At 35.5% G+C, this 10458-nt stretch overlaps 2 protein-coding genes across 2 annotated transcripts; both read right to left on the reverse strand.

Moving 5' to 3' along the window:
- Positions 1 to 200: 200 nt before the first annotated feature.
- Positions 201 to 2901, reverse strand: LOC126632864 (probable small nuclear ribonucleoprotein F). Its single transcript, XM_050303391.1, has 5 exons — positions 2735 to 2901; positions 1931 to 2018; positions 1782 to 1819; positions 1583 to 1647; positions 201 to 493 (listed from the first exon to the last, which is right to left on the reverse strand). The coding sequence occupies exons 1-5, from the start codon at positions 2738 to 2740 to the stop codon at positions 424 to 426; spliced, it is 267 nt and encodes an 88-aa protein (XP_050159348.1). The 5' UTR covers positions 2741 to 2901; the 3' UTR covers positions 201 to 423.
- Positions 2902 to 4749: 1848 nt separating this feature from the next.
- Positions 4750 to 10231, reverse strand: LOC126632865 (uncharacterized). The gene is made up of 12 exons (XM_050303392.1): positions 10066 to 10231; positions 9607 to 9753; positions 9322 to 9498; positions 9075 to 9157; positions 8749 to 8947; positions 7966 to 8087; positions 7356 to 7422; positions 6411 to 6461; positions 5916 to 5968; positions 5532 to 5742; positions 5048 to 5218; positions 4750 to 4956 (listed from the first exon to the last, which is right to left on the reverse strand). Exons 1-12 carry the CDS (start codon positions 10135 to 10137, stop codon positions 4897 to 4899), a joined length of 1413 nt encoding a protein of 470 aa, XP_050159349.1. The 5' UTR covers positions 10138 to 10231; the 3' UTR covers positions 4750 to 4896.
- Between the last annotated feature and the right edge of the window lie 227 nt (positions 10232 to 10458).

The raw sequence follows: 10458 nt of genomic DNA on the forward strand, positions 1-10458 counted from the left end.
GCAGTAGCTGTCCCATTCTGGGCAGCTACCACAGGGAACGGGTTTAACGGTTAAATTTCCATCCCTGTTGGAATGGTAGATGTCCTGCCATGATGCACTCTCGCTATTGGATGAATCTTCATCCCCAATTCAAAGAAGGAACAGAGTGGATTATGCCATTTTAGTGCTACTCTGTACATCAACAAGACCAAATGCGCGAATTGGGTGCAGTAAATCACTACAAAGGTTTTTCATTTCCAACTTCCAACGATACGAGCCTTGTTACATGAAAGGAATGGTTCATTCAACGTTTACGAAGCATTTGTCAAAAATCAAACATCCGCCAATGCCACTCCATACAATGCACCTAAACAACAACAAAAGCAGAGATAAAATCCTGATTACTTAAATATCTGTTTTCATAACCAACCCTTACTGCACGTCTCAGTCCTGTTCAGCGTCTTCAATCTCTTCATCCTCTGGCACCCCACGAAGATAGAGAACGTTGTTACACCTGTAGAAGAAAGAGAGCAGGTGAAGTGTTAGCTTTGTATTTTACCTTAATGAATGCATCGCATGTTTACATGGTATCATTGGTATGTGATGCTTGGATCATTTTTCTATGCAACAAAACATATAAAAAAACTTATGAAAGGAAACAGATTGTACTGACTAGAGAAAAACTGAGAACTTGAATAATCTGTTGTGTATAGATGTGTGGTGGTTCGTCGCCAAACTCACAAAGTTCCACCCAGTAAAAAGGAAGAATTAAAAATCAGAAATCTCCAATATGACATAGAGAATATAGCATTTAAAGCATGCACCCATCGAGGAGCTGTTCCCAATTTATACTATCCATTCAGTTCGTTTGCAGCTATACAACATATGCGCCAAGAAGTAAACACATTCTAGTAGCATTCAAAATTCGTAAATTCTAGGCTTTTAGCCCAAGTTGCGCTGGTTATATATCTATATTATCACTTTAGAAAAATAAATGACAGGGTCCAGGCTTTTGCACCTTTTCAGGGCCATGGTTTACTACAAACGGTAATATCCGGTCCTCAACGTTGTCAGAGTTAGGGGCTCATTTACGAGTGATTATGGCGGGCCAAAGTCACTTCTAGAGAGTGTAGATAAAGTTTAAAACTAATAATGATAGGTGCTTCTCCTTAGAGGTTTTTTTTTTTTGAGATACAACAGAATCACTTAGGCCTTCAGTGAAACTTTAAAAATGCCAAAGTCAAAATGAGTAAAACCACTTCTGCAAAAACAATGCCAAACGCGACCTAACTTAAACATTTTTCCATAGCATTATATCCTATCATCATATGGTCACAACTTCCTAATTCAAGGGTGCTCACAGTTATCCCAGTAGACTCTTTAGTACACAGAACAACATTTACCCAAAACTTTGCTCCTGACATCATATGTAGATCCTAGACATTAGTTGGGATATATCTTTTCGAGAAAATCAAAAACTTATAAATGTGTCAGAAAAAAACTAGCATAAGTAAATGAAAAGAAAAATGTAAGGCACATTCCAACAGTAGAATTCTAAAGGAAAATTACAGTTAAGTGGTTCAAAGAATTCCTGAAAACTCACCTGATCAAAATTTCTCCCAGATTTCCAGTGGATTGTCCATCAATATATTCTTCGGTGTTGGCCAGCTATGCATATAAGATTTCATACATTAAACATTATACCAGAATTTTTCTTCGCGAAAAAAAAAGAAGGTAAAAAAGAAGCTAAGATAATTATTCACAATTTGTATAGAAAAAGAGTTCAAATTTGAAAGTAGTACCTGCAAGTTCATATAGGCATCCGTTGAGACAAGGAAGCCTGAAAAGATGCACGATCAAAGAGGATCAGAAATACACGGCATGTTAATAAATTTTTGAAGCAGAGGAGTCAAATTTTTTTTTCTCCTGGAAACGTAAATAAAAAAAATACCTTTGTACTCCATTCCCCATTTAAGTTTCACAATGACAGTCTTTCCAGTCAGATTGTTCAAGAAAGGTTTGGGGTTAACTGGTATTGTCTGCATTTTGCACAAAAACATAAGTATTACAATTCAGAGAACTCCATCTAACCTATTCAACAGCTGAATTTACATCTACCATCAAATCGACGATTGAAAGCTCAGAAGTTAGTCATCAACTACTAACTAAACTTGGGAGAAATATTATTGTGCTATTTTTATAAGTTCAGTATTGATATGCTATTTCAAGAAGCAAATCCTACTTATAAATAAACACACATTTAAAATAAACGTAATAAAACTAATGCATATAGGGCATACATTCATACTACGAAATACTTTTAAAGTGCAGTGCACTTAGCACTAAGTTCTAATGGTATTCGTCTCGACTTGTAATTGTAATTGGAAACTGACTCCCGTGGACGGCGCATTCAATACCAAATTATTAAGGTAGGCTAAAAATATATTGTTGCATTCGAAAAAAAAAAACAAGAAAAATCCAGAATCCAGTATCCTAACAGATCTCCAAATTTTAACCAAAATTAAATCAGGGAAGGAAAATTTTGACCTTTTGGTTGCAGAAAAGGAAAAAGCAACCCCCCTGTTAAAATCTTGCACTGAAACCCCCAACAGAAGAAATTTAAAGCACGAACAAATACTCGTCGAGATCGTAATTTTAAAGAGAAACTAGAAAATTTTAGAGTATGTGCCCTAATTAGCTAGAAGTTATAAAAAAAAAAAGACCCAGAAAAACAGATGGAAAAGAAATTACTTACCGCCATTGGCGAGAGAGAGGAGAGCTTCAGGGAAGCTAAAGCTGAAAGATGACGCTTTTTCTCTTCACTCTACGGAGGTTTTAGGGTTTATCCCAATTCCCAGACGACTTTTTTGTTTTTAAAGATTTGGACTGCGAGTTGTCTTGGGTAAGTTTAAAATATGGTGTTATCAATGCACTTATTTGGCTTTCTAATTAAAATGGTTTTTAAGATTTGCTTAACTCTTTATATTGTTTTCTGATATTTGAAATAAACAGAAGTGATCCCTGAGATTGTTTACCATCAATTATTTAGTTATTCGGTGAAAATTTATGTTAAATATGGATCCAAATGACAAAATTACCCTCAATATAATAAACAATTGACCAAAATGAGTTGACAAAAGTTGAGGGTATTTTTGTCATTTTATCCTTATTTTATAGAGATTTTTCACGGATGACCAAAATGATTGATTGTAAACAAACTCATGGACCAATTCTATAGATTTCAAATCTTAAGGACCAAAGTGATGAGTAATGCAAATCCATTGATCATTTTGGCTAAAAATCCCACTTATTTTTATCTCTTAGACACTCTCTTAATTTTTTACTATCGTATCGAATGAATTACAGAAGATTAATTGACAAAATTTAACAAGGTTGTGCGGGAAGTGAAAAGAGAGTGTGAATAGCACTATTTTTTATTTTAAATTAATAGGTGCAATTAATTGGAAATTTATAGGATTTGAATAGACTTTAAAGTTCAGATGTAGTTAATTAATAAGATTTTTTTTTAACAAACTATATTATCTACATTAAAGGGATGGGATGGGCTTTGCCTCAAAATGCGCTAACAATAATATGGTTCAAATTTGTCTTTGGCGAGAATCGAACATAGGACCTCTCACTTACAAGTGAAGAGGAATACTAGTTAATTAATAAGATTTTAAAAGAGGATTTTGAAAGACTTTAAAATCATAGTGTAGTTAAATTAAGATTTAGGATTTTAAAGAATACATCCAAATTCAGGGTAGTCGATTACAATTTAAAAAAAGTCCGCACTAGGTGTAGAAAAAATGCCAAAGATGTGTTAGGATTTTAATAGATGAGAGATTTTGATAGATTTGAGGGTGAGTAGTACAAAAAACAAACGTCATCAAGAATCCAACCCTTCCCGCTGATTTCTTTTCACGGTCATCAGAAAAGAGTAACAATCTTCCTCCATCCCTCAAGGTATTACTTTTCTCTTCCGAATTTGTATGGTCATGTATCTAGTGAATCATTCTTTCTTCATTATTTCCATGGTGTTTCAACCCAGGTAAATAGTTGGGCTTGGCGAGGAGGTGCACATATATGTTTTTTTTTAATGTAAATAACACTTATTTATTAGATATGCAATAAATTTACTTGAATTTCGTTTAGGCCCACACTAGGTCCTAACCCGTCGTCTGACTACGCAATAATAGTGGCTGTAGTTGTGACAATGGCGGTAATAGGGGGAATGGTGGTTGGTGTGACAATGGAGGAGATGCTGATGGTAGCGGTGAGCGGAAATGGTGATTGTAAAGGTGGTAGGGGTGACGGTGGCAGAGTCAGCGGAAGTGGAGGTGGTGGGAGATGGTGGCGACAATGGTGACAGAGGAATAGTGGGGTGATGGTGGTGGTGGAGGAAATGGAGGTTGGGGTGGTAGTGGGTGGTGGAGATAATGGTGGTAGTTGCAAGGGAACGGGAAGATGTCTTAGATTAGGAGACTGATACCCTCCCTCTTTCGCCACCACTGCCCTCCTGCTTCAACATTCATGCATCAGACCTTGTCCCTTGAGCTGAGAAATTTCTATGGGAAAGTTTAACTCAGATTCACACATCATCCATCGCCACAATATTTGAAGAGTACACACACCGATCATCAACCATCGGTTAATGGTTTAGGAACGGCCAACGAGAGGCCATATCGAATGTTTCCAGGCGTTTCGTTTCATCCTTTGATTTGTTTAAAGGATCCACGAACACGCTATTTTCACAAATTATACATGAAATTTTCAGCTATAAAGTTTACTATGTCACTGTAATTATGTACATACTTTTCAAGTAAAATTTCACAAAGTTTGATTTACAAAAAGGAAAAAAAATGACATCCACAATATACAGAAAATCAATCTCTAGAAGGGCATTCTGCCAATAAATTATTGTGTACCTTCCTTGAAAGGACCAGAATCATGTACTAGTTTCATGACGAGCTCAACCTGCATGTAACAAGTGCATATTATGAAACGAAATGAGACGAAAAATAGAATTAAAAAGACACATAAATACATAAATTATAAATGCAATCACCTGAGTCGATTCACGCCCTACAAAGTTCTCTATGGCCTTCCTGAAACCTTCATCCATCAGGTAATGACAGCTATAGGTTGTCACAGGCAGATAACCTCTCTGAATCTTATGTTCGCCCTGAGCTCCTGCCTCTACTGTGTTTAGATTAAGTTCAATTGCAGCTTCTATTGCCTGCGATGTCATAAAACCATAAGAAATGAATACTTGTTGTATATATTTCCTTTAACGGTGCTGATTTATAGTTTTATGCTCGTTTACTCTTTGGTGCAATCAATAAAAACCGAATAAATCTAAATTTAGATGCGGTTTCCCATCAAGGAATTCAAGGAAGGACAGAGACACTGGGCAGAAAATATGGCCCCTAATTACTTAATCATATTGGGCATATGACAGCATTTCGAATTGCTTTCACATTTACAAATATTATAGATATGTCAATTAAAATGACAGAAGAAATGAAAAATAAAAATAAATATAACTACACCTGGTAATAGCAAGCTTCAAAATGCAAACTTGGATAGTATGCTCTTGGATGACATCCCCATAGGCGTCCAAATAACGTATCTCCTCCTATAAGATTCAGAGCTCCAGCAACTAGCTCATCCCCTTCTTCAGCAACAACAAGTAGTACCTGGTCTCCCATCTTTTCTCCCATTTGGTGAAAAAACTCCCTAGTCAGGTATGGAGTACCCCACCTGTGGAATGAGTGAAATTTTAAACAACTTCACAACAAAAAGAAATATGACTCAAACTTCTCTGTTAAAAAGTTTTCACAATAATTTATATTATGAAAATATGATTTATGGCATATATCTCGAACTCAGAAACATCAGGAAATGGCTAAGAAAGAGATCTATGAGGAACCAACTTGTTATCAGTGGTGTTCCGGTAGAAGTTATAGAACGAATCCCAGTGCCTCGTCTGCCAACAGAATATCATTAAAGAAGAGGATGGTCAGGCTTATGTTCTAACTGTTTTGTAGCATAAAGTGTCATAAACCAACTAGAATTTCTTAACAGAAGACAGCAAGCCTTGCAAGATTCTATTGCTTGAGAAGTTTATCGTAGCATTGGATGCACTACACATGCTGGAGTCAGTAAAGATCCACAAATAACAGATACTTGTACAAGTATCACTAGATATTTTAACCAAAGAAATCTTTCAGCAGGCCCCATTTGTTTTGAAAATGAATGAAGAAGTTCTTATAGAACATGAATCGCTGATGGATTGAGCCATATCAAATGATGATTCATCATGTAAAACAGCGCAAAAAGCAACTGAAAGGAGTGTATAATCACATATAAGTGGAAAAAATCATTAACAATCATAGCTATCAATTATTAGAAGAAACATGGTCAAATACCTTTATTTCATTACCCCGCAGCCGTTTCATGGTCAAATTCTGCTGCACAATCTGCACATCAAGTGTTCAATTAGAAAACCGGTACCTCATGTCTCAAAAAAAGAAAAATAATAAACCACCTGACTTAACCCAGCAAACAGAGAGAGAAAGAGGATGATGGAACATAAACTCAATCAAAAGAAAATAATCTCACAAGAGGCAAGAAGAAGATAATGGAAGTATTCATTAATCACATAAAGAGAATCAGGTATTATATAAGTACTTTTTGCCAAACATTAGACTGCCGGCCAACTCAAAGATTATACTGCAAATGGCTTGTAGCTCAATTGGTTAAGAGGCTTCGCCTTGAACGCAAGCACCCTTGTTCGAATCTCCTCGCCATAATTTAATGTAGATATTTTATCATTTGTCAGAAAAAAAAAATAATAATCAAAGATTATACTGATCACTAAAGGAGGCATTATGAAAAGGTCATACACAAAACATCAAGGAATATGTTCCTCGAGGAAATTCGTCAAATGTAGACTGTTCCATGGTTTGAGTTTCCATATACATACAAGAGGGTCAATATTTACTTAGGGTTTAGGGAGTCTTGCTCCCATGAGTTGACCAATGTTTCTCTCATTCTTTAAGTCATGGCTTTCACCTTTATTCATTCATTTGTTCTTATAGAGAACAACTTCTCATTTTCCACACATTCATTTGTTCCTTAGCATTATCTTAGTTGATTTTGTGATTTTTCTGGTATTTCTGTTATATTCGTGAACCTTTTCTTGGTTCCAAGCAACACCACATCATTGTTCTGTTTAAAGAATTTTTGTCATGAAACAATCTAACAGGAAATCCATTTTACAGAAAATAAAATTTTCTACGACTTAGTTTCTCATTTTCTAGATAAACTGAATATCAATTGGAATATATGAAATCATGTTTTAAAGGGCCAACCTTTTTGCGCTCTTGACGTATATTTTTCCTTTTACTTTGCTTCATGTCCATCAAGAACTCATCAAAACTGTATCACAAATAAAGGAATTTTCTAGATTCAAGTTCAACCATTCAAATTTTCAATCACAAAATGAAAAGTCTAATAATGCTTCAAATGTATTAGTCTAATATGGTTTGGAAACTAATGATGAACCTCCTTACTGCTTAAATATGTTTCGGAGAGTAGCTTGTGTTAGCCTTCAATGATGGGTAATAAGTTCCTCAAATATAACGAACAATTTGCATACAAGTGCACAAACATACATTCCCGGGCACGCACAAACAGACACACGTATACATACAAAGCTGGTATTTGAACATATTCCAGTGGTTTATTAAGGCTTAGAACTTTAAATACATATTTATTCACCATCGCATATACATAAGAATTGCCATTTCAATCTATACTAAACTGTTTTCTTGACAGTAAACTATGAAATACATATTACTTTTCTATCGCATATACATTACAAATGTAATTGCCAATCAAAATTATATCTTCAACCGATGTGAACATACCCCACATTTGACATTAATCCAGTAAATAAGAACAAGGTTATGCATTACTCACTTTTTGTAGTTATGGTTTTTCCAATGGTACTGCATTCCAGTTCTCTGAAGAAAACCTCTTTCACTCAGTTTGTTCCACTCTGTTTCAGATGGGAAGGTAATGTGCAGTGATGAGAGCCGGTACTGTCAAAACAGACAAGTCAGAATAAGTAGTAAGGGCACTGCCATTCAGAAATGGACAAGTCTTATTCTTCGTAACAAAAAAAGGTCAGAAAAGAGAACCAATGGTCAAGACAAGTGACATGAAAAATAACAACAGCCTCATAGCTAATTAAGTTTCATTATCTTTATAACACTTTAATATTACTCTAAAATAATACCTCAATATCAATCTGATAAGGCAAGTTCCTTCCTTCCACTAACTACTTTGGAAATTATAAATGAACAGAATGACAAAAACTACAATAGCATTCTAAGAGTTCATTCAACTCTTCCCTCAAGGAATCTTCTTTTGGCTTCAAGGACCAGTCATGCTTATGCCATTTTGATTTTGACACCAGAAGTTTACAGATTCCAGTCCGTCCGTGAAACTCACTTAACTCCAATCTTATACCCATAAGATGAAGGCATTATAAGCAAAAGGCATAACAAAAAAAAAATTCTTAAAATTATACATCTAATCATTTCTTTTGTATGAATGTTGACTTTTATACATCTCAGTTATATGAAAAATTGCCCGGTCAAATACACAGCTCCTCTAGGACTAAGTAACAAGCATAGTAATTTCAAGAGGATCAAAAGGTTCATAAATGCTACAAGAAAGACTATTTGATTACTTCCATACCTTGGCAGTCAGCTGCTTCAAAGCGGATACTATGATGTCAAAAACTTGATCTTTGAATGACGTATTACGAATTAAAATCCTGGGGCCAGTTACCGGAGTAAAAGGCACACAAGACTGCAACTTTGGATAATACCTCCCCCCAAAACTATAATATGCATCAGCCCAAGAATGATCAAAAACAAATTCACCATAGGAATGACTGCACACCAAATCAAAAAGGTCAGACCACAGCAAAAAAAAAAAACAGTAGAAGTCAAAGCCTTTGTACATAATTTTGGAGAAATGACAATAGAGCTTGCATCTGAAGAGCTCAGAAGATTCTAAACCTTTTAAGATAGAGTGGAACAACACCTACAATACTTTCACTTTCATCCTTAGCAATGACATGGCGAGGAGTCCATCCGGTTTCCTGGAAAATATTGGAAGTCCAGGCTCATTGAAACTGATAGACACTCTTCATGACAGCTAAAGAACCGGAAATCTCAATTGCTTATACAATAGAAGATCTAAACAAACAATGGTATTATGTATTAGCTTATAATACAAACAGAAAGGAAGAGCTCAATTCCTAACCTTGACGGCGGAAGCAGACTCTTCCAAGCTTGAAAGAAAAGCATGAGTAAGAAATGGATTAAATTTTTCAGGGCCTGTAACATCGAGAGCGCATGCATCCCACTCAGTGGATGAGACCTCAGAGATTGATGAAATGACCGAAACTGATATCTTTTTCGGTTTCACTCCTGAGATTCCCTGCAAATATAACCAACAAACATAGATTCATCATTGATATAACACGATTAAATTACTAGCACACTTGAAGTTAAACGATCGAATTGAATAGAGAACACAAACAAACACCTCTTTCTGTGAACCTGCAGCTGTCAAAGTGAAATCCCCAAGTGAAAGACTTATCTCTATTTCTTGTGGCTCTGCAGACTTCTTGGCTCCCCAAAATAGTGCACTAATCCTAGATGCCTGACCAGCTTTCAGGGATTGCGATTTTCCCTAAAATTCAATTCCAACAAAGAAAAAAAAACCAAGAATTCAAAAATATCAAATAATCTTATAGCAAAATCAATCCATCAACCAATACTTGAACTACAAAGTGAGAGACTGAAGAAAATAACAAAAACCCAGAAGCTAAAATGTAATTTTAATAAGGTTTGATCAGTAAACTAGAAACCCCAAATTGTCACCTCACACTGATTCAGAACATTAAACCAACAAAATAATCCAATCAGACGATGATTGTATACAAAAAACCAAAAAAACAAAAAAAAAGAAGGAAATTGGGAGACAGAAAGAAAGGTGACTTACCAAGTGAAAATGAGGTGGGTATTTGCCAAGAAATGGGGAAGGCCTGCAGTAGCTCATTGCAGCGACTGCCATGGCTGACCCCCGCCCGCGCACTTGAGTTCTCAAGCACTGTGTCCCAAGTTCTGATAACCTCAGGAGCAAACGGTCTTTTGCATGACACGTTGCAAAATTTTATTTTCAATATTAAAGAAAAACCAAAAAAAAAATTAAAATTGACATCGGAACATGTACATGCAAATTAAATAGTCAAAATTGTAATATATGTTATAAATAGAAAATGTTAGAAAGATAATCTTTGCTAAGGACATGAATAAAGCGGGTGCAAAATATTACAGTGTAACTTCAGTAGCTATAACACAAAAAGATGACAGATAAAGAGAGGGAGGGATACTG

This window comes from Malus sylvestris, chromosome 8 (genome assembly GCF_916048215.2).
Source record: "Malus sylvestris chromosome 8, drMalSylv7.2, whole genome shotgun sequence".
Classification (NCBI taxonomy): domain Eukaryota; kingdom Viridiplantae; phylum Streptophyta; class Magnoliopsida; order Rosales; family Rosaceae; genus Malus; species Malus sylvestris.

Bases quoted from the DNA above. Each gene is read 5' to 3' on its own strand.
- LOC126632864 (XM_050303391.1), bottom strand. The intron at 1,648-1,781 runs GTACTACTTTCA...TTATATGCATAG, and splicing joins ATGCCTATATGAACTTGCAG to CTGGCCAACACCGAAGAATA. The intron at 494-1,582 runs GTGAGTTTTCAG...TTTCTTCTACAG, and splicing joins CTGGGAGAAATTTTGATCAG to GTGTAACAACGTTCTCTATC.
- LOC126632865 (XM_050303392.1), bottom strand. From the start codon at position 10,137: ATGGCAGTCGCTGCAATGAGCTACTGCAGGCCTTCCCCATTTCTTGGC. The intron at 9,499-9,606 runs GTGTTTGTTTGT...TTATATTTGCAG, and splicing joins CTGCAGGTTCACAGAAAGAG to GGAATCTCAGGAGTGAAACC. The intron at 4,957-5,047 runs GTGATTGCATTT...TGTTACATGCAG, and splicing joins TAGGGCGTGAATCGACTCAG to GTTGAGCTCGTCATGAAACT.